This window comes from Nerophis ophidion, linkage group LG24 (assembly GCF_033978795.1).
Source record: "Nerophis ophidion isolate RoL-2023_Sa linkage group LG24, RoL_Noph_v1.0, whole genome shotgun sequence".
Classification (NCBI taxonomy): domain Eukaryota; kingdom Metazoa; phylum Chordata; class Actinopteri; order Syngnathiformes; family Syngnathidae; genus Nerophis; species Nerophis ophidion.
Genome location: NC_084634.1, coordinates 22,275,611 through 22,300,786, shown reverse-complemented (window position 1 = coordinate 22,300,786; position 25,176 = coordinate 22,275,611). Strand labels below are relative to the sequence as shown.

General features: G+C 38.8%; 1 protein-coding gene across 4 annotated transcripts in view; it reads left to right on the top strand.

Moving 5' to 3' along the window:
- Positions 1-25,176, top strand: part of fndc1 (fibronectin type III domain containing 1) — a 91,050-nt gene that overhangs the window by 24,437 nt on the left and 41,437 nt on the right. For 2 of the 4 annotated variants that reach the window (XM_061886803.1, XM_061886802.1), the window contains exons 3-15: positions 4,192-4,260; positions 7,861-8,109; positions 8,292-8,387; positions 8,470-8,587; positions 8,676-8,863; positions 10,458-10,565; positions 11,041-11,229; positions 11,304-13,595; positions 13,683-13,792; positions 13,906-14,017; positions 14,105-14,437; positions 15,149-15,322; positions 23,870-24,106. In XM_061886803.1, the coding sequence (XP_061742787.1) occupies positions 4,192-4,260; positions 7,861-8,109; positions 8,292-8,387; positions 8,470-8,587; positions 8,676-8,863; positions 10,458-10,565; positions 11,041-11,229; positions 11,304-13,595; positions 13,683-13,792; positions 13,906-14,017; positions 14,105-14,437; positions 15,149-15,322; positions 23,870-24,106 (4,275 nt within the window). Of the gene's footprint in view, positions 1-4,191; positions 4,261-7,860; positions 8,110-8,291; positions 8,388-8,469; positions 8,588-8,675; positions 8,864-10,457; positions 10,566-11,040; positions 11,230-11,303; positions 13,596-13,682; positions 13,793-13,905; positions 14,018-14,104; positions 14,438-15,148; positions 15,323-23,869; positions 24,107-25,176 lie in introns of those variants that run through there. The other 2 variants (XM_061886804.1, XM_061886806.1) reach the window with 2 other exon arrangements.

The window sequence follows — 25,176 nt, the reverse complement described above, 5'->3', positions numbered from 1 at the left end:
GCAGGATGTATCAACATCAACATATATATATATGTAAATCAATATTTATTTATTTAGCCCTATATATATATTTATATAGCCATATATATATATATATATATATATATATATATATATATATATATATATATATATATGTATATACAGTGTACAAATATGTATGTATATATATATTTATACATGTATGTATTTATATGTATGTATATATGTATGTTGATATATATATATATATATATATCAACATACATATATACATACATGTATAAATATATATATACATACAGTATATATATATATATGTATATATGTATGTACATGGGGCTTCACGGTGGCAGAGGGGTTAGTGCGTCTGCCTCACAATACGAAGGTCCTGCAGTCCTGGGTTCAAATCTAGGCTCGGGATCTTTCTGTGTGGAGTTTGCATGTTCTCCCCGTGAATGCGTGAGTTCCTTCCGGGTACTCCGGCTTCCTCCCACTTCCAAAGACATGCACCTGGGGATAGGTTGATTGGCAACACTAAATTGGCCCTAGTGTGTGAATGTGAGTGTGAATGTTTTCTGTCTATCTGTGTTGGCCCTGCGATGAGGTGGCGACTTGTCCAGGGTGTACCCCGCCTTCCGCCCGATTGTAGCTGAGATAGGCGCCAGCACCCCCCGCGACCCCGAAAGGGAATAAGCGGTAGAAAATGGATGGATGGATGGATGTACATACATGTATGTTTATATATGTATATATATATATATACATATGTATCAACAAGCCATTTTTACTCTTCATTCATTTTATTTACTGGGAATGGTCATTTCCATTTGTTATATAGATATGTATATATATATATATATATATATATATATATATATATATATATATATATATATATATATATATATATATATATATATATATATATATATATATATATATATGTATATACAGTGTACAAATATGTATGTATATATATATTTATACATGTATGTATTTATATAGGGACGGCGTGGCGCAGTGGTAGAGTGGCCGGGCGCAACCCGAGGGTCAATCCCCACCTAGTACCAACCTCTTCACGTCCGTTGTGTCCTGAGCAAGACACTTCACCCTTGCTCCTGATGGGTGCTGGTTAGCGCCTTGCATGGCAGCTCCCTCCATCAGTGTGTGAATGTGTGTGTGAATGGGTAAATGTGGAAGTAGTGTCAAAGCGCTTTGAGTACCTTGAAGGTAGAAAAGGGCTATACAAGTACAACCCATTTATATGTATGTATATATGTATGTATATATATTTATATATATATGTATGTTTATATATATATATGTATATGTATATATATATATATATATAGTATATATATGTGTGTATATATGTATGTACATACATGTATGTTTATATATGTATATGTATATACATATATATATGTATATAATGTATGTGTGTGTAAAAATGTGTGTATGTTTATATATATATATATATATATATATATATATATATATATATATGCGAATATATGTATATATATGCGTATAAATATACAAACCCTATTTCCATATGAGTTGGGAAATTGTGTTAGATGTAAATATAAACGGAATTCAATGATTTGCAAATCATTTTCAACCGATATTTAGTTGAATATGCTACAAAGACAACATATTTGATGTTCAAACTGATAACCCCTTTTTTTTTTTGCAAATAACCATTTATTTTAGAATTTGATGCCAGCAACACGTGACAAAGAATTTGGGAAAGAGGGCAATAGATACTGATAAAGTTGAGGAATACTCATCAAACACTTATTTGGAACATCCCACAGGTGTGGAGGCTAATTAGGAACAGGTGGGTGCCATGATTGGGTATAAAAACAGCTTCCCAAAAAATGCTCACTCTTTTTTTACAAAGCCACGCTGTTGTAACACGTGATGAATGTTGCTTGGCATTGTCTTGCTGAAATAAGCAGGGGCGTCCATTAAAAAAACGGCGCTTAGATGGCAGCATATGTTGTTCCAAAACCTGTATGTACCTTTCAGCATTAATGGTGCCTTCACAGATGTGTAAGTTACCCATGCCTTGGGCACTAATGCACACCCATACCATCACAGATGCTGGCTTTTGAACTTGTTATCCATTACAGTCTGGATGGTTCGCTTCCTCTTTCGTCCGGATGACATGATGTAGAATATTTCCAAAAATAATTTGAAATGTGGACTCGTCAGACCACAGAAAACTTTTCCACTTTCCATCAGTCCATCTTAGATGATCTCAGGCCCGAAGAAGCCGGCGGCGTTTCTGGATGTTGTTGATAAATGGCTTTCGCTTTGCATAGTAGAGCTTTAACTTGCACTTACAGATGTAGCGACAAACTGTATTTAGTGACAGTGGTTTTCTTAAGTGTTCCAGAGCTCATTTGGTGATCTCCTTTAGAGATTGATGTCAGTTTTTGATACAGAGCCATCTGAGGGATCGAAGGTCACGGTCATTCAATGTTGGTTTTGGGCCATGCCGCTTACGAGGAGGGATTTCTCCAGATTCTCTGAACCTTTTGATGATATTATGGACCGTAGATGTTGAAATCCCTAAATGTCTTGCAATTGCACTTTGAGAAACGTTGTTCTTAAACTGTTTGACTATTTGCTCACGCAGTTGTGGACAAAAGGGTGAACCTCGCCCCATCCTTTCTTGTGAAAGACTGAGCATTTTTTTGGAAGCTGTTTTTATACCCACTCATGGCACCCATCTGTTCCCAATTAGCCTGCACACCTGTGGGATGTTCCAAATAAGTGTTTGATGAGCATTTCTCAACTTTATCAGTATTTATTGCCATCTTTCCCAACTTCCTTGTCATGTGTTGCTGGCATCAAATTCTAAAGTTAATGAAAAATGTTTATCAGTTATGTTGTCTTTGTAGCATATTCTGAATATGGGTTGAAAATGATTTGCAAATCATTGTTTTCCATTTATATTTACATTTACGGGGTTTGTATGTTCCCCTAGTGTCCAAATCATTCTTAAATTAAGACTTTAAAGGGAAACATTGTCACAATTTCAAAAGGGTTAAAACCAATAAAAATCAGTTCCCAGTGTCTTATTTGATTTTTTGAAGTTTTTTTCAAAATTTTAGCCATCCCGGAATGTCCCTAAAAAAACCTTTAAAGTGCCTTATTTTCGCTCTCTCGAAGCCACTGTCCATTTCCCTGTGACGTCACATAGCGATGCCAATAAAAACAACTGGTGGTTAGAACAGCAAGATATAGCGACATTAGCTCGGATTCAGACTCGGATTTCAGCATCTTAAGCGATTCAACAGATTACGCATGTATTGAAACGGATGGTTGGAGTATGGAGGCAGATAGCGAAAACGAAATTGAAGAAGAAACTGAAGCTATTGAGCGAATAGCTATTGACGCTATTCGGCCATGTCTGCATTAGCATCGCCGGTAAAATATATTTTTGAATGTACATACAGCTAGCCTAAATAGCATGTTAGCATCGATTAGCTGGCTGTCATGCCGCGGCGACCAAATATGTCTGATTAGCACATAAGTCAACAACATCAACAAAACTCACCTTTGTGATTTCGTTGACTTTATCGTTGGGAATGCATCTGCTTTGAGTGTCGCAGGATATCCACACATTCTTGCCATCTCTGTGCCATTTCTGTCGTAGCATCGCCGGTAGAAACCAAACGAGGGACTTTCGCATCTCGTGACACTGGAGCAACTTAAATCCGTTGATTGGTATGTGTTTTTTGGCATTAAATGTGGGTGGAGAGAAAGGCTGGATGTAAATATAGCTACAACTGAGGCATAACGATGCAATATGTACATACAGCTAGCCTAAATAGCATGATAGCATCGATTAGCATGCCGTGCTAATCGATGCACATTCTACGTAAATCAACTTGAATCCATCCCTACGACAACACACTGTTGAGGCATAATGTCTCCAAGGTACCGGAAAACAGTCGAAAAAACGAAAAATGACAGAGCTGATTTGACTTGATGCGTGTGATGTGGTAGAGAAAAATGGCGTTGACTACCTAGGTGACATCATGTTCGGACGTCGTCGCTCAGAGAGCGATAAACAGAAAGGCGTTTAATTATATATATATATATATATATAAATATATATATATATATATATATATATATATACATACCTGAAAAGTCATGTTAGCAGATCTTTTTACATATAATTTGTATTTTTAGATCCCGAATGGGTAAACCTTGACGGCTTTGCTGTGTTGAGTGGCGCACCTGTCAGCAACTCATCAACAGGTAACGGCAATACAATGTTAAATTTTTTGGTATTATAATAGATAAAGAGTCAATGGAGCCTGAAAGTCTTGCTTGTCACGACATTAGGGTTAAATGGTATAACAGCTAAACAACGTAGCAAAAATATTCAAAACAGTTTCTCCAATTCTAAATCACTGCATTAATACAATGAATCAGAAAACATCTAATCTACTGTAAATGTATTTTATATGTAAAAGTTGAATTCGATTCAGAATCAAAAATACTTTAATTGTTAAAAAAGTAAAAAAAAACAAAAAAAAACATATACACTGTGGTTTACAACACTAGTAGAGGAGCTCAGTATCATGCATGATCAACGCTAGTAGGGACAATCTAATCAGATGCCGATTCTTATACTGATCATTCATGAGTGACTTAGGCCGATAACAAATTTTGCTTGACGATATATTGACTACAAATTATTGACGTTAACTGATATTATTGCCATTATGTTTCCATCCATCCATCTTCTTCCACTTATCAGAGGTCAGGTCGCGGGGGCAGTAGCCTAAGCAGGGAAGCCCAGACTTACCTCTCCCCACCCACTTTGTCCAGCTCTTCCCAGGGGATCTCGGGGCATTCCCAGCCCAGCTGGGAGAAATAGTCTTCCCAACGTGTCCTGGGTATTTTCCGTGGCCTCCTACCGGTTGGACGTGCCCTAAACACCTCCCTAGGGAGGCGTTGGGGTGGCATCCTGACCAGATGCCCAAACCACCTCATCTGGCTCCACTTGATGTGGAGGAGCAGCGGCTTTACTTTGAGCTCCTCTCGGATGGCAGAGCTTCTCACCCTATCTCTAAGGGAGAGCCCCGCCACCAGCGGAGGAAACTCATTTGTCCTCAAATATACTCATTAATTCGGCTGGATAAAATTGATTTTGTAACGATCTTGGATCGATGCATATCTTCCAGAAGGCAAAGTTGGCGAGAACAAATCGGTATACTTGAAATTTAGGAATATGAATCAATACATCCATCAATTTTTACACCCCTAATACATAAAATACTAAGAAATGGAGTTTAGTTGCTGTAATGGAGGTGATTATTATGAAGTCTTGGGAGCGTTTCCCCACTGTGTATGGAGACAAATAATGAGCTGCTCACTCAGAAGATAAATACAGTGTCAACCAGAGGAGTTGTGATTGTCATTAAAAGGCATTAATTGACAATGGCGATGACGTTCTACTTCGCAAAATCGAGCCGATACTGATGTGGCCGATCAATATGCACATACCTATTTGCAAGTGTACCTAATATTTTGACTCATCTAACCGGAGGGCACAATAAATCAAGTGCCTTTCATTAGCTCATCACCTGAGTTACAGGATTTATCACCCAGCGTTCATCTCTTTTCCTCCCCTCCTTGTCATCTACTCACTCCCCTCTGTTCATTGCTTCTTCCAACCTTCAAACTTTTTGCCTGCTTTTAGCTCCAGACAGATCATTAATCTCCTGCACCCTCTCCTCGAACACATTTCCTTTCTACGCTCATTCCCCTTGTCCTAAAAGAATAAAAGAAAAAAATATCCAATAACTATGTCTACTATGTTCTAAAAAAGAAAAACACAAATTAATAAAAACAACAGTATCAATGATAATAAAAGATTGCACAAATCTCGAAAATTATTATTGATTTAAAATCTGAGTACATATAGATCCAGATTTGGATGTAAATGTATTATTTGAAATATACTAAATGTGTTATCTATCTCAGTAACAACCAGAAAAAAATATAAAATTCTAGCTATTTAAACAATAATGGTTGTGTGTTGAGTAATTTTCTGTAAATAGTAAATCTACACTGGCATGCAAACTGTACACTGACTACTCTAAGGTAAGTATTTTTCCGTGTGTAGGTGGACTCAATTTTGTGAGAAACTGTGGCACGATAAATCACAGTGCCATGTGCCAGATAACTACTTCCGATGTCTTGATGCTGCCTGGATCTGAATTGTGCCATTTAGGAGCAAACAAACATGAATTGAGTGCTTTGAACAATGTAGTTTAAATTTACCACAAGAGGATGAAAAATGTACCCACCCTGATGATCTGAGTGGGGAAGCCTAGCAACACAATATTGGTAAACACATTTGAAACTCATTAAAACCCCTTCCTTGTATCAGCTGACATGTTTATGCTCACCCAGCTGTGTATGCAGATGTCCTTATGGCCAACAAGACATTTTATGCTTATCTGACACAGATTATGAAAATGGGGGGAAAGGGAGATTAAAGAGTAGGAGGTTCAGAAGAATTTTTTGGAGGTTACGATGCCAGCGGTATCACTCAGAGAGCTCTTGCCAGATTCTGAAGATTGACGGACTTGCTTGAATCTTGAGTTGTTGTCGATGTGGATTTTAAAGCAATTGACAAGAAATGACTTACTTGTCTATAGGTTTGAGTAAAAGAGTAAAAATGGTTGTTTGTCTGTATAGGCCTTGTGATTTATTGGTGCTTAGTTCAGAGTTTGACACACCTCTCATCTTTAGTCAGCCACCGATTGTGCAAGTTCTCCCACTTAAAATGATGACAGAGGTCTGTCATTTTCATCATAGGTACACTTCAACTGTGAAAGACAGAATGTGAAAAAAAAATCCAGGAATTCACATTGTTGGAATTTAAAAAAAATTTATTTGTAAATTACGGTGGAAAATAAGTATTTGGTCAACCATTTAAAGCTCTCACTGTTGGAAGGAGGTTTTGGCTCAAAATCTCTTGATACATGGCCCCATTTATTCTTTCTTTAACACGGATCAATTATCCTGTCCCCTGAGCAGAAAAACAGCCCCAAAGCATGATGTTTCCAACCCCATGCTTCACAGTACGTATGGTGTTCTTGGGATGCAACTCAGTATTCTTCTTCCTCCAAACACGACAAGTTGAGTTTACACCAAAATGGATACAAGGATGAACAGCAGAGGATTGGGAGAATGTCATGTGGTCAGATGAAACCTAAATATAACTTTTTGGTATAAACTCAACTCGTCGTGTTTAGAGGAAGAAGAAAACTGAGTTGCACCCAAGAACACCACACCTACTGTGAAGCATGGGGGTGAAAACATCATGCTTTGGGGCTGTTTTTCGGCTAAGGGGACAGGACGATTGATCCGTGTTAAGGAACAAATGAATGGGGCCATGTATCGTGAGATTTTGAGCCAAAACCTCCTTCCATCAGTGAGAGCTTTGAATGGTTGACCAAATACTTATTTTCCACCATAATATACAAATAAATTCTTTAAAATTCCTACAATGTGAATTCCTGGATTTTTTTCACATTCTGTCTCTCACAGTTAAAGTGTACCTATGATGAAAATTACAGACCTCTGTCATCATTTTAAGTGGGAAAACTTGCATAATTGGTGGCTGACTAAATACTTTTTTGCCCCACTGTATATAGGGTAAATATATAGGTAAATATATAGGGTAAATGCATTCCGTTTATCACAGAGTGCTTGTGTAATTTTAAGTCTATTGTTAATTGGTAGTGTAATGGCTCTCGTAGCTGACTTTTCTGCACTTGAAATATGGACTTAGATGCACCGAGCATCTAAAAACACCTTTTGTCTTTTACCCGTTTTCAGGTCCAGTAAGGTCAACATATCCTGCAGCCAGGAATCAGTCCTTTCCCAAGCGTGCAAACAGAGTGAACAGAACAGCTCACCGTCCGGGTGCCTCTAACGCTAGGATATACTGGAGAAGGGCACCACAGTCTTCTTCTGGACCACATCCACCTGAGAGTCTTTTGAGAAGGACAACTTTACCGGAGAGGAGACAGCAACATAATGCCAAACCTCAGTCTGACCAGAGGAACCGTTATGCAGCCAAATTAAGTAAGAAAATCTACCTATTTTACATACTAAACATACTGATCATTGAGTTAGGGTTAACTGAAGGATTCAGCTTCATGTAGTGACAAGAGTGTAATAACTGTAAAAAAAGGATTTTGTCTGTTCAATCTTTAGTGTCAATAGTGTAAACCCTGGTCGTGCCTGGTATCCCTTTCTATTCATAGCATCTGAGTCCGTTCATGTGGTGTCACTTCAGGCAAAGAAAGCCCTGGGCCACAATGCTCCTGCTAACAGAGCGGCAGCCAAATTATCCACACCAGGTACATTGCGCAGAATCATTCCCAGTACAGGTCACTTGAATTAATGTTTACACAACAATGTCTGTGTGAATGTGCTTTTCAGAACCTCCTGAGTATGAAGCGAAGGACATCAGTGTCAGGGTTATGTCTCCTAAATCAGTCCTCATTTCTTGGATTGACCCTCTTGTGGAAATGGGGAAAGTTGAGTCCAGTGAACTCAGGTAGTGCAAAAAAATCAAATAGCAAAAGTTTTTAATGAATACTGACCATTTTCCCCATGAGAGTGAAAGCTTCACTTTGTCTTATTAGATCCTACACAGTCAGATACAGAGAGAAGGGTGAGTCAGCGCGCTGGGAGTACAGGGACAGCGCCCAGCGGAGACTGATGATAGACACCCTGTATGCTGACAGCATGTATGAGTTTGCCGTCAGAATCTCTCAGGGGGGAAATGAGGGCAAGTGGAGCGTGTCTGTCTTTCAGAGGACCCCAGAGTCAGGTATGAGCATGCAGGAGTGTACAATGCTTTCTTCTTGAAAAAGGAAACACTTTGAAAACACAGATTACCATAAATTATTATCATATTTCTTGGTATTTACCTTCTACTCAAACCACCTTACCTTAGCTCTTCTCTTCGTGTCTTGTGGCACATAAGTCCTCCACACTCATCTTCCATTGTGTCATGTTGCTAGCATGCCTTTTTGACATCATTCCAGTTATTTTATCCTCCCTCTTTTCTTTCTTTCTCGGTAGTCCTTCTCCATGTTGTTTTCGGTCTGCCCACTCTTCTTTTGCTATCTGGATGCCATGTTAAGGCTATCATGCAATGGTGATTACGGTGACCAATCCATTTCCATCTCCTTTTTTTTTGACATCCTAGCTTATTCTGTTAATTTGGGTGAGTTTATTGAGTTCATCAGTTGAAATTATATTTGGCCAATAGACCTTCATTATTCTTTTATGACATTTGAATTGGATGGAGTCCAACTTTCTTTCATCTCTTTTGATCGTACTCTATGTCTCACATCCATACAGTAAAACAGGTCTGACACTAGATTTGTAAAGCTTGATTTTAGGTTTCTTACTAATCTGATTTAAATTCCAATTGTTATTTAGTTACTTGAATTCTGTTCAATCTGCTATTAATATATTTTCCACTTCTGCACTCCTTGCTCACAACTGCACCAAGTTAAGTGAATTAATCTACATCTTCAATGTAATTTCCGTCTAATTTAATAGTGCCATTCTTTCTGTTGTTCAATGCCAAGATCTTAGTCTTTTTTTATTGATCTTTAGTCCAACTCTTTTGGCTTACCTTGGCATTGTATTTGTTTTACTCTGAATCTGTAAATGTGTTGAGGAATTATGCATCTGTGAATGCATTGAGGACAACAGGGCAATATTGTCGGCAAAATTCAGATCTTCCAGTTTTTACATCATTTAGTCTCTTGCATCACCCAGTTAATGATGAAAAGAAACAACAATCCAGACATAACACTTCATTACTTGACACCCGTTTTCACTTTAAACCAATCTGTTGATTCACCTTTATCTAGAACTGCACACATACTATTTGAACACAGCAGCTTTACAATATCTATAAGTTTGTATGGTATACCATATTGTCTCAAAATCTCCCACAAACTTTCCCTCAAATCTAATGCTTTCTCAATGTCTACAACATTTGTGTATAGAGATGTTTACCATTCAATGGACTGCTCAATAATGTTCCTCAAGATGAAAATGTGTTCAGTTGTGCTTTTGCCTTCTCTATATCCAGCTTGTACTGTACTCAAACCACACTCACTTCATATTTACTTTTTGTTATGATTGGATCATAACTTTGGACTGCGGCATACTATGCAGTGGTTCATTGCAATGTCAGCTTTATTTTCTGGCTTATAGCCTAGTTCTCTATCTATTTTACTTGCATGATGATCTCAAAGGATCGCACAAAATGTATGGCAGCAATATTTTCCTTCGTTTTGACCCCTGCTCTGGTCTACTTTCTAGTTTGATGTACTTCCAAGAAAAAAAAAAAAATTCTCTTGTTGCCCCCTCTGTTTCTGATTTGTTCCTTCCTCACTTACAAGCACCATCTGGGCCACCGGAGAACTTTGAGGTCAAACCACTACGAGGGAAAGGCACTGCTGTAACAGCCACATGGGATCCCCCTGAAGAAACCAATGGGAGGATTCGAGGTATGAACTAAAAGACTAAAATTGAATACTAAATATTACAACACAATTTTCTTGAGGCATACTTTTTCAAGGTCATGTTTTAAATATCGTTGAAGATAAAAACAAATAAAATATAATAACTAATTTCTTAACTGGTAGTTGTTTGACGACTGTCTCATTGCTCACCATCTTGAAATTAGCATAATTTTTTCTTCATTGTTGATACTGGTATGTGTAAGTGATAGGAAAAAAAAGGTTTGGCGCCTCATGCATACATTTCCAAACCCTAAACACCTGTCTTTTTTATACTTTTTTGTGAGTTGAGTAAAATAATACCATCCCTAAATATCTTACATTTGGGTCAATATGATAAGACTCATGCATTGCAAAGAATGGGCTCTTTTATGTCAGCACTAAATCAGCAGTACCAGAGATCTTCAGCTGTGTTTGTAGTTCATGTCTTCTCAATAGTTGTTTCAACTCTATCTCCACACAGAGTACATCCTTTCTTATGCTCCGGCACTTAAGCCATTTGGAATGAAAACTGTGACATATCGTAGTAGCACTGCCACAGCTACAATTGACGGTTTAACACCTGGAGAGCGGTATATCTTTAAGATCAAAGCCACCAACAGGCGGGGACACGGACCACAAAGCAAGGCCTTCACTGTTATCATGCCAGCATGTAAGACCACTTTACTTTAAATGTGTGAAAAATGTTTATGCCCTAAATTTGAGACTTGTTTTTTCTGTTGCCAGCCAGCAGTGCTGTTTCAACGTTCTCAAGAAACAAGGCCAGCCTGCGGATGAGCCACAGCCCTTCCAAATATGATGACTTCCATGACAAATCAGACCTCCAGTCAACAGAGGAACCAGAAGAACCAACGACGCCCAGTCAGCGACGCAACTCTGCCCCTGTTAGTAGACGGGGGCACCCACTGTCCCAGACACGTTCTTATCACAGCATCCTTTCCTCTGTAAGAGGTTCAGTCAGGGGTGGACCCAACAGAGCCAGAACCTCAGATGCAGATGTTGAAGATGAAGATGACAGAAAGAAAACAACAACCTTGTCCCCAGAAAAAGAGATGACAACTATGGCGATGGAGACAAAAGAACCATATAATGACGTTTCTCCCGAATCTGAGGACGAAATTGACAGTGAAGTGTATGGGCCCTCCACTCCTGAGACCCCCAGCCTCAAAGTTTTTACACTCTCCCCAACTAAACCTGCTTTACTTTATCCACAGCCAAGGAAACCAATGAAGCTCAGGCTCCATCAAAGAGGAGGAGTCCATACTGGTTCATCTGCATCCGCCTCTTCGTCTTCTTCCCTGCCACTAGCCCCGGAGACACCATCTTCACCTTCTACTATTCCAGAATCAGATGAAAATAAAGAGAATATACCATTTACAAATCAACATAGCAAAGTGATTTACAATAAACCCAGTACAACAGATAGCAAACCTACTATTCCCGTTAGAAAAGACAACACCCCACAACCTCAAACAGAGGGCACAGCTAAGGGATCTATTTCATCTGGGCGAACCATTGGGTCTGGCCTTGGTACTAGGTATGGTTATGGCAGAAGGAACCTGGGACTTCTATTCAGGGGAAATTCAACCAGAATGATCAATGGTTACAGACCAAGCACAACATTACTGTCACGTTTGCCAAGCAGAATTCAGCATCAAGCAACATCTCAGTCCACTTTACCAGACCAGTCTCAAAGCCAGCAAACATCAGATTTAGGGAACAACAACAAAGCAATATCAGACCCATCTACTTCAGAGAAATCACTGTTCACATTAACATCCACAGCAAATGCAGATACAAACACCAGAAATACTTATCCTTCTGTGTCACAGAGCACCTCACATCAACCAAACTCAACTCCAAATAGGGGATCATACAACCAAGAAACGTCACATATTTTAAACACATCGCCAGAACGATCCCCACTACAGAAAGAAGCGGCGGAAACTAAAGTTGAAGAGCCTAGTTCAAGCTACAAAAAAGATTCCACAGAAGAAACTGATAAGGAGGACAACCCAGCAGAAAAAGCAACTGATCCTCGTATACGAGCTCGTCCTTCACTTGCTGAAAGATTTAACCTCCCAGGCAGGTTTGGTTCAGGGACAAGGCAAGGTGGTAGGACCCCCGGGAGCAGAGTTTCATCATCCATAGGGGCTGGCAGACCGATTGTGAGGATACCCACAAAGGATTCAGAGACCACAGGTTCTGCCAGTGTGTCCTCAGTACAGGAGACTAGTGACAGTCCGACAGCTGCAGCTAGTCGTGACTCACTGAAGAATAAGATGGTGGTGGATGCCTTTAAGCACTCGTTGACTAGTGAAAATGCAGACTATAGTGACTCAAGAAATCCCACTCCGTCATCTCCTTCATCTTCATCTGCAAGATCTTCCAACTCTGATGCTCGCATTTCTATAAGTGAGCCCATTCAAAGAGGAACCTCTAACAACAACAATAGTTATAATAATGGCTACCTTGATAAGGGTAACAGTGGGTTAAATAAACATGTTGCAGAGCCTTCAGTGGACCAAATGAATCCTGTCATAACATCAACTGATCCCCACCGGATCACAGAGGAGAATGAGAGTGTGGCTACAAGAGAAACTCCTTCAAGAACTAGCTTATCTTCTGGGTTCCCTCCATCTTACCGTCGTCCTAATGTTGGAGGAAACGGAAGGATACGCTCCCCTCTTTTAGCAACAAGGCAGTTTGGTGGATCAAGACTTCCCACCCGATCACAACAAGCATACAACTCCAGACTGGGTTCCCCGACATCAGAGTCCTCCTCATCATCTACCTCCTCTTCATTGACTTTAGTCAGACCGTCATTATCCTCAGATCGCAGTGCCAGCAGGGTCCCTACTCTGACAAGCAATGGCAGACTCACTGAGTCCAAGGCAGGCTCTCTGTCACCATCTTCAGCTCGAGACAGCTTTAGAGGACAGGGGGCACGAAGTCGCTATCATATCCTCAGAGGGAAAATACCCAATGGAGGAGCTCTTATACCTGCCAATGGAAATGGTAAAGTCAAATGGTAAAATGCATGAAACAGTATGATCCATCCCATAGTAAGACAATGACTTTGCTTTAAATCGTGTAATTGTTTAGGTAAAAATGAACAACCAAATCTAACAGCAAAGGTTAAAGAGTCCCCAAGTCATGGAACCAGCAAGGCAGTCGGTAAAAGGTTGATTACTGGACCCGACGGGAACAAATGGGTAAAATTAATTGATGTGTAATAATTATGATCATCATGATATTACAGACACAGTTTATTTGTTCACCAAAAACTCCTAACTCGATTTAAGTCATTACCATTTTTGGTTTCTAGATGGTAGATTTGGAGTTAGGAATTCTTATGAACCAGGATGGTAAAGTCTTGCAGGATTCTCATGGCAAACCCAAAAGAGTAGTGCTTGGCGAGGATGGACACACCATTTTTGGTAATATATTCATGATGCATGAATTTAGAATTTACAATTTTCAGTTTCCATGTATAATAATGTCATCATGCCCAATTTCATCATCAGATCACTTGGGAAGCCCATTACTGACACAGGAAGGCATGGCTTTGTTCGGTCACGGTCGAGACAGTCGCCCTGTGGTCAACCCTAAAGAGAAGATCCTTATGGTTGGGGGAAAGCCGTTACTTGGCTTAGACTTGCCTCGCCTCAAGACCACCACTACCACTACCACTAGAGTTCCAACCACTACACCTGAACCCACCACCGCTATGTGGACTACGGAAGCATATACCACTGAAGAACCCTACCCTACGTGTTCACCCGGAACCTTTTCTAAAACAGATGACTATGGGGATCCAATGTTTGACTCAGAGGGAATATTAAACTGTTACTCAGAAGGTGAGTTTAGGTACTATAGATGCCTACTTGTTAAATCGCATGGTTTCACGATTGTCTGGTGTGCTCCCTATATCTTTGCTAACATGTGATATAGATATTATTTCTCCTTTTCTGTTTTTGATTAGTTTGATCTTGCTTTATTGCCACATTACGGTTAGGTTTGTGTATGTACAAACAGAGCCAAACACTAGCTGTTTGGCGGATGTGAAGTTTTGGCTTTCGCACTTTCTCAACAGGTGTCTCAAGAAATGTCCTGTAAATGAGCAGCATTTGGCATTTTCTTCACTAGCCTATTTTCTAGTGGCACAGAACACCACAAAACCACAGTTTTTAAGTCTTTTGCATGTGAGTTGGCAATGATGTAATGGCAAAATCTGCATGGTGTTGCATGAAAAAGAGATAAAAGAAGAAAGAGCTAATTGAATCCTGTCACAATCACTCTTGCTACATTCATCCTTCAATATGTCTGTTGACAAGCCCGCCATTCACACACACACACACACACTGAAAATGTAGGCTTTTATGACCCATTACACATGAACAAAGCTTGTGTGGATCTGTTTGAAATGATCACATACAGCTGCCCCTAAATTGAACCATTCTGTTTGACACGCTTTTTTACGGACATTACAAATGATCAATGATATTTGATATGATGTTGGGTTTGAATATTATAATACTTTGAAATCTCATTAACACTCTTGTTGCTAGATGAGTTCATGACCACCTTGCCACCACCCACCACAACAATACCACCAACAACAACAAAAAACACCACCACAACCCGCCCCACCACAGAGGTCCCGACTCCAGAGCCTGACCCCAAACAGTCTGGACGAGGGCCTTCTTCTGAGTTTGATCTCAGTGGGAAGAAACGATTCACAGGTATTTACTGCACAAATTACAGATTTATGGGCACGTAGAAATATCTGTCATTCAGTTGTAAAACATATCTCATGTGTGTGTGTGGAACAATATTAGATCTACTAAAAATGTTCTAGAATTATTCTTGTGATAATTCTGACCATCCATGTACGGTTTTGAAATTAGTAACAAATATTAAAGTTTGAGTCCATAATTTAATTTGGCATTGTTTGCCATTTATTGTAGGATTTCCTTGTCACAAATAATGCCACTTGCAATTTTCCCACTGCCTGGTACTTTCTTGACATGACTCTACTTACTATTGATGCATTTCCACTGGAATAGGAAAGACTCCGGTCAGTCAAGCCAATGCCATATTGGTGACATTCAAACCACTGCTGGTCACTCATTAATAAATGTAACATTTGTGAAAACACATGCTATTGTTGATTTAACCTGTTATTGTGTTAGTACTGGATGCTTCAGTGTACTTCAGTCTCCACTTTGGAGACTGAAGTACTGTTTTCTTGATGCCCTCAGTCTCCTTTTAAAGGGGAACATTATTACAATTTCTGAAGGGTTAAAATCAATAAAAATCAGTTCCCCGTGGCTTGTTTTATTTTTCAAAGTTTTTCTCAAAATTTTACCCATCACGCAATATCCAGAAAAACGGCTTCAAAGTGCCTGATTTAACTGTCGTTATAGCCACCCGTCCATTATACTGTGACGTCACAGCGTGACCACAAAGAAACAAGCATGGTGGATAGCACAGAAAGGTATAACGATATTAGCTCGGATTCAGACACGGATTTCAGCGCCGTAAGCGATTCAACAGAATATGCATGTATTGAAACAGATGGTTGGAGTGTGGAGGCAGGTACCGAAAATGAAATTAAAGAAGAAACAGAAGCCTTTGAGCCATATCACGACAGACAGCGGCACGGGAGGAAGCGTGGAAAAATTCGGCGATTGCCTTCTAACCAACGATTGGTATGTGTTTGTTTGGCATTAAATGTGGGTGGAGGGAAAGGCTGGATGCAAATATAGCTACAAATGAGGCATCATGATGCAATATGTACATTAGAGATGCGCGGATAGGCAATTATATAATCCGCAACCGCATCACTAAAGTGGTCATCCACCCGCCATCCACCCGAACCAACGTTTTATCAAAGCCACAACCCCCCACCACCCGCCCGTTGTTATATATCTAATATAGATGATGCAAAGCATTAGTGAGATTAGAAAGTGTAACTCCCTCCAAATAGCACAGACACAATGGCTTTCTTGAACTGATTTATTTGAAGGTTTCCTTTCCCTTCAAATTCACAGTGAAAACTGTAATAAATAAAGCACGTTACAAACGTAAAAATAATAACATGCAAAGCATGTGGATCAATAATTTTACTAAGTAAAATACCAACAAATGACAAACAAATACCTCGTTGGCCTGCATGCTTATTTTAGGAGGAAATTGTGATCTTCTGGCTCTTATAGCCCAAACGCTTAAAGTCCTTGTGACACTTTTTGGTCTTTGTTTCGATCAGTCACTCTCTTTCTTCCTTCTCATGCATCAAAAAAATGTGTACTCATACCCGGAAGTAGCTTCCTTACATCCGTCGACAGACCAAACGAGACACTTCAAAATAAAAGTATGCCCACATAGTGTTTCAAAGAGTGCTGCTCGTTTTTCGTATGTGGGTAACAACATTTAACTATTTAAAAATGGTTGATTTATATAGGCTAGTAAGGTAAAGTGTTGTACCTGACAAGTTTGGGCTACCTTGCTTCTGCAGCCTTCATCAGAGATGTCACGTGATGTTAGCGTGTCTGTGACGTGTTATATGGATTGTACCATCAAGTGTTGTCAGGTACAACACTTTACCTACTAGCCTATATAAATCAACCATTTATAAATACACGTCAGTAGGCTAAATGAACCTCTTCAACATAACATTTAAGTATGTATAATGTAGTGGCTGGCTACAGGGTGTTAGCCAATGACTTTGGCTGGGGGGCGGGACTTCCGGGAGAGATAGGGACGTGACCTTGTCGACAGGAAGTGAGAGTTCGAGTTGTCCCGGGAAAAGCGTTAGAGACATGAGAGCTGTTGTGTGGTTGTATTACATCTTGTGCTATAAAGACAAGACAAACAAAGAAGTTTTATGAGCCTACATTCCTGGGATTATTACAACATATATTTCCGAATTGGTTCAACCGCCACCCGCCCGAATCTATTTAAAATCTATTTTTTCGTCATGTCACCCGCCCGACCCGCGGTTTATCCGCGGACTCTGCGGTTGTGACCGCAAACCGCGCATCTCTAATGTACATACAGGTAGCCTAAATAGCGTGTTAGCATCGCTTGGCTTGCAGTCATGCTGTGACCAAATATGTCTGATTACCACACTCTACATAAGTCAATAACATCAACAAAACTCACCTTTGTGATTTCCTTGACTTTATCGTTGGAAATGCATCTGCTTTGAGTGTCGCAGGATATCCACACATTCTTGCCATCTCTGTGCCATCTCTGTCGTAGCATAGCTGCGTCGTCGGTACGGTGTGCAGAACAAACTAGGGACTTTCGCATCTTTTAACCACTGTTGCAACTTGAATCCGTCTCTGTTCGTGTTGTTACACCCTCCGACAACACAACGACGAGGCATGATGTCTCCAAGGTACCGGAAAACTGTCGAAAAGACGGAAAATAACAGAAGTGATTTGACTTGGTGTGTGTAATGTGTTTGAGAAAATGGTGGGTCGCTTCATGATGTGACGTCACGGGTGAAAGGTCATTGCTCCGACAGGCGAACAATTGAAAGGCATTTAAATCTTCAAATTCACCCTTTTAGAGTTCGGAAATCGGTTAAAAAAACATAAGGTCTTTTTTCTGCAACATCAAGGTATATATTGACGCTTACATAGGTCTGGTGATAATGTTTCCCTTTAAGTACAAAGCCTGTTTCCATATGAGTTGGGAAATTGATGTAAATATAAACGGAATACAATAATTTGAAAATCCTTTTCAACCCATATTCAATTGAATGCATTACAAAGACAAGATATTTGATGTTCAAACTCATAAACTTTGTTTTTTGTTTTTTGCTAATAATAATTAACTTAGAATTTCATGGCTGCAACATGTGCTAAAGTAGTTAGGAAAGGGCATATTCACCACTGTGTTACATCATCTTTTCTTTTAACAGCACTCAATAAACGTTTGGGAACTGAGGAAACTAATTGTTGAAGCTTTGAAAGTGGATTTCTTTCCCATTCTTGTTTTATGTAGAGCTTCAGTCGTTCAACAAGCCGGGGTCTTCGCTGTTGTATTTTACGCTTCATAATGTGCCACACATGTTTGATGGGAGACAGGTCTGGGCTGCAGTCGGGCCAGGAAAGTACCCGCATTCTTTTTTTTTTACAAAGCCACGCTGTTGTAACACATGCTGAATGTGACTTGGCATTGTCTTGCTGAAATAAGCAGGGGCGTCCATTGAAATGACAGCGCTGAGATGGCAGCATATGTTGTTCCAAAACCTGTATGTACCTTTCAGCATTAATGGTCCCTTCACAGATGTGTAAGTTACCAATGCCTTGGGCACTAATGCAGACCCCATACCATCACAGATGCTATCATTTGAACTTTGCGTCGATAACAGTCTGGATGGTTCGCTTCCCCTTTGGTCCGGATGACACAATGTCGAATATTTCAAAAAACAATTTGAAATGTGGACTTGTCAGACCACAGAACACTTTTCCATTTTGCATCAGTCCATCTTAAATGATCTTGGGTCCAGAGAAGCCTGGCGCGTTTCTGGATGTTGTTTGATAAATGGCTTTCGTTTTGCATAGTAGAGCATTAACTTGCACTTAAAGATGTAGCGACAAACTGTATTTAGTGACAATGGTTTTCTGAAGTGTTCCTGAGCCCATGTCGTGATATCCTTTAGGGATTGATGTCGGTTTTTGATACAAAGCCATCTGAGGGATCGAAGGTCACGGTCATTCAATGTTGGTTTCCGGCCATGCCGCTTCGTGGAGTGATTTCTCCAGATTCTCTGAGCCTTTTGATGATATTATGGACAGTAAATGTTGAAATTCCTAAATTTCTTGCAATCCCACTTTGAGAAACATTGTTCTTAAACTGTTTGACTATTTGCTCACACATTTGTGGACAAAGGGGTGTACCTCACCCCATCCTTTCATGTGAAAGACTGAGCATTTTTTGGGAAGCTGTTTTCATACCCAATCATGGCACCCACCTGTTCCCAATTAGCCTGCACACCTGTGGGATGTTCCAAATAAGTGTTTGATGAGCATTCCTCAACTTTATCAGTATTTATTGCCACCTTTCCCACCTTATTTGTCACGTGCTGCTGGCATCAAATTCTAAAGTTAATGATTATTTGCAAAAAAAATGTTTATCAGTTTGAACATCAAATATGTTGTTTTTGTAGCATATTCAACTGAATGTGGGTTGAAAATTATTTGCGTATCATTGTATTCTATTTATATTTACATCTAACACAATTTCCCAACTCATATGGAAACGGGGTTTGTAAAACATATTTCTGTTATTCCCTTTCTTTTGTAAACAATTATTGACAATGTGTTTAACTATACAGTACTTCCAGAACATACACTGCTGTGTTGAAAGTGGCAAAAACATGTCTCAATACTCACACTTCATTTAAAATGGCTCAATTTAATTGGATCATCACAATTAAAAAGTTCACTGAGGACAAACTGTTCCACATTACAAGTTTCTCCCCAATTTAACCCCCCGCTTCCTTTGTTACCGTTTTTAAATGCTTACTTTGGCCTTTCAGTTCTTATCACAAAATAAACGGGTGATTCTCTATAGACTTGATAAAATATCATCTACTCTGTATAATCTGTATGTTCGTTATTTAGAACATTTAAACATCCAAGTGAATACGCAGTATGCCATTGGCAACGGCAACTGCTTTAACAGCTTTTCACAGTTAATAAATATGCAATAAAAACATGTATTGATGACTTAGCTTACTTTTAAGCCGAGGAATAGTAAATCGAGATGAATTTCAAAACAGAACCCACAACATGAAGTCAAAGAAACCCCACACCGGGACATGGAGAGCTGTTTTTACAAACAACACAAGTCCCAAATCATGTCTCATGAAAACTATGTGGCATTGTAATCTTTGGACCCGGGCTTTTACCCAAACCAAAACAACAGACTTTAATAGCAATTAGCGTGATCTCTACTAATACTGGCGACATTACTGCTGCTGTTGCTGCAATTTTTAGCTTTAATCCAAAGCCTGATAATTGCTTTTCAAAAATGACTGAATGTTTAGGCTCCATTAAATCGAGCAGACCCTCCAAATAGTTTTACCGTCAAACAAGTCAAATTTTGCCCAACATTGCTGGAAAAATATGGTCCAAATATCGAGCAAAACTTAAATGGCGGCACCAGAGCTAACTTGCGAAAGTTATCATAGTCACTGTGTCATATTTGACCTAGATCAAATTTGACCCCAGTCAGATGTGATACTAAGCTGTCTGCCAGTCCAACTCAACATGATGGTCCTTAAAGAACCCATAGCGTTCAGATGACCTAAATTTCACTAACAGGTACTCATAATTCATGGCTGTATGCTGTGAAAAATTTACCCGCAAATGCGCCTAAAAATAGACCGTGGGACTTGAAAATGTGCAAATAGGGATTTCAACCCTTCCATCGCATTTTGCTTCTAAAATAAATCCCTCCAAATTTGATTAAACTAGAGTTCAATTTTCGCCCATCTGTATAGCATGTTTGAAATAAAATTAAACCATAACCATAAACAAATGGACAAGTGATTGAGGCAGAAGTGTCACTGATCGCTCTGTGTGGGTCCCACCCTTCTGCGCCATGCACAGAGATTAGCCTCGCTCCTCTTAGCTCACGCAGTTAGTCTTCCAATACGGAAGAAACACCATATTGGTTGGATGAACTGGTCAGTAAAATAAGTTTTTTTCCGCCACGTTAAAACTTGACAAAAACTGCACTGCGTGCTAGTAACTACGAGGGTCTTAGGGAATATAGAACAACAAATCAATGACTGAAGTGACAAACTTGCCGTCCTAACAATACTACAAAAACATACAGCTATGGAAGCACATTCAATCTATTTATTAGCCAGCCGTAAGACAAACCAGTTAAAGATTAAAAAGAGCTGTCGTCACAGCCAAAAAACTGCCGCTGCTCACTTGCTAAGCTTACAGACACGGCTCAAGCTACAATGCCTGTGAGACTCAGACTAAGCGTGGACTCGCTGACGTCACAAATCACTCGGCAACAGGCACTGTCTTTTAAAGGCACAAACACACACTGCTCTCATATACATAATTTATATGAAAATTATCAGTGCAATGCTTAAAAAGACCAAAATAAGGTAAATATTGTACATATTGCATATTGTTATGAATGTGTCTGTTACTACATTAAATATATATATATCTATCTATATATATATATATATATATATATATATATATATATATATATATATATATATATATATATATATATATATATATATATGTTTGTTTGTATATGTGGATGTAAGTATACTATGAAATAAATGCAAATGTCAGTATTAGCAGTACCTTTGAACTCTTGTTACAAGCCTCTGTTCTTGAGTTTAGGAGTATTACATTATATGGATATGCAAAAAATGGTTACAATTGATGCAGTGGGAGTCTGGATAATCTGACTTTAGGTCCTTTGAGCGGTGAACCTCAAAAAATGATACTACCCAGCCTAAGCCAATACAAACACACATTCAAAGTCTCATACAACTTTTTTCTTGACTTAGAGTTATGTGGAATTATGAGGAGGCAGTACCCAGTTATTATAGCTATTGATATTTAAGTATGTAGATTCAGACAGTGGATAATGCAACTTGTCGATTATTACATGCTAATCTCGTTCCTTAATAATCCTTTCCATAGCCTAATGATTTTTCTCATCTCTGCAAAAGCAACTTTTGTTACTTTGGACACAGTTTATCTTGGTCAGCAACAAGGCCCACATGATCACCTCCCTTCACATGGCGCCATCTGAAAGTTATTATTCTTTTTCCCAACGGGTATTAAACGGAGACAAGCAGAACAAATAGTAAAACATTGAAGTTATTCTCTTAATGCTAACTTGAGCTCTCTTTGTCCATTTATATATCTTTTTAATTAATTTACGACCAGGCAGACACAGGTCTATAGGTTTTACCTGATCATTGTATAAATCTCCTCTACAGTAAGTACCACGTAGACAGAGTTCATTGCATGAGTGTAATTTCAACCTGACTGGATATGTTTTATGGGATGTGTCCTGCTACAGTTTCCCAGTAATATTTAATTCGCTTTGGACACTCAGATATGTCTGCATGTTTGGATTGCAAACGGAGGACACAGAGTCTCAAAAGGGAGTCAACAATAACTAACAAGTCAAAGCAGTTTCAGCTGATGGTTATGAGTTTAGGGGGATTTCATAGAATACATTGTAAACTCAGTTGCCATTTGAAAAAGCAGCTTTTTTTAATTTATTAATGTGTTAAAATACAGCATTTTCTGTACCCCAAAAATAATCTATTTTCCACCATGTTTTGTGGTTATAATTTTTGGTTTGTGTAATGGATTGCACATACTTTTTTAATCCAATATACTAATGACCCAATCGGTGGCCACGATACTGAATATAAATATGAATCTAATAGCCAATGCTATTGTAGTTTTGTTTGAATTAATTCATCCATTTGTAGTATTGTAAATGCAGATGTTAGGAAATGTTGTGGAAAACAATAATAATCAAAAGAAAATCCGCAATGTGGTGAAGCCGAAATATTTGAAGTGTGACCTGGCGAGGAACAACTTATTATTATGGTACAAAATTCAGAAAAAAATTGCTCTTTTTGACATTGTTGCACACTTCTGAAGAATAAAAAGCCCTGGTTAGGTCTATTTATGTTTTTATAATTACAAATGCCAAAAAAAGTAGCTCTTGCATGCAAAACTCAAATCTCTATTACTGTGGACACGAGCTTTCAGGAGAACATAGCTCTTTAGTTTTTGTTCTACTAAATTTTCACAATAGTCTCACAGCATTATGTCAGAGGATGTAAAGTATATCAATGTTTGGAATATGCGTCTGATTTCTCATACACATTTAGAACACTGGGAGCTAACAGACTGTGGTATGTAGATACTGACACGTGGACGGATCCAGTCTTCTGCGGAGGTGGGAGCCAATCCAAGCTCTTGTGGTTCCCTCCAGATCCCAGTCTCACTCGGAATTCACAGCTGTAGGTCCAGCTGGCCCTCTTAGAAACTCAGAAACAAAGAGGGGAAGGAGGAGACAGTAGAAAGCCTTGTTTCTGATCACATAAGTAAACATGCTAAGTCCAAAGATCAGTCAATTATACCTTCCAAAACATAATCCTTTGTCAATGTCATAAATCCTTAAAGGAAATATGTGTCTCTAAAATAAAAGTTGGTTGGTTGTCATAACATCATCAATCATTTTTTTCTCCCACCTGCCACCAGCTTCTTATGTCAACTACATCCAAAAGGATCCAGGAGCTCCTTGCTCTCTGACAGAAGCTCTGGAGTATCTCCAAGTCGACATCCTAGAAGATCTGATTAAGAATGACAGTCTCTCCACCAATCAGAAGCTGCCTCCGAAACACAAACCCCATAATCTCACTGTGGTCGCCATGGAGGGATGCCATTCATTTATCATCCTGGACTGGGGACGTCCATTGAAGGGTGATATGGTTTCAGGTGAGAGACACTGGTTCCATATTTTTAAAAAATGTTCTTTTTACTCACATTTCACCTTAGGTTTCAAGGGAATTTGAAGGCACAGATGCTAACAAAAAAAGAAAAAAACAATTTCCCTTGTGGATCATTAAAGTTTGTCTAAGTCTAAGTCCACTATGTCTTTGGCTGGAACCTCAGTCACTGTTCATGCAGTCATTGGCTGGCTACATGTCAATCAGATTAGTTTTACTCTTTCTCGAACAACCTTCCAAGCAATGCTTGTACTGATTGGTCAGTATAGGCATGTAGTGTAAATAACTAAAATCAAACATGGTGTATGCAGGATTTGTTTTAACACTTTGTAATTTGTCCATACTGTCATTCATTGGGCATACGCATAGGCAGCACCATTAGATTGTCTGTATAATTGTTTATTAGAAATTGCTAGAATATTACTAAAGAACTCTTTACTCGTGTCGGAAAACCTTAAAGTACTAATAGGGTGAATAAACAATTTGACTTTATATGTGTTTCTTTGCATCCATTAAACCAGTGGTTCTCAAATGGGGGTACGCGTACCCCTGAGGGTACTTGAAGGTATGCCAAGGGGTACGGGAGATTTTTTTTTAATATTCTAAAAATAAGAACAATTCAAAAATGATTTATTAATATATTTATTGAATAATACTTCAACAAAATATGAATGTAAGTTCATAAACTGTGAAAATAAAATGCAACAATACAATATTCAGTGTTGACTTCTAGATTTTTTTGTGGACGTGTTCCATAAATATTGATGTTAAAGATGTCTTTTTTTGTGAAGAAATGTTTAGAATTAAGTTCATAAATCCAGATGGATCTCAATTACAATCCCCAAAGAGAGCAGTTTAAGTTGATATTTTATTCTATGTGTATTTATTTATAATTGAATCACTTGTTTATTTTTCAACAAGTTTTTAGTTATTTTTATATCTTTTTTTTCCCCAAATAGTTCAATAAAAAACACTGCAAATGAGCAATATTTTGCACTGTTATACAATTTAATAAATCAGAAACTGATGACATAGTGCTGTATTTTACTTTTGTATCTC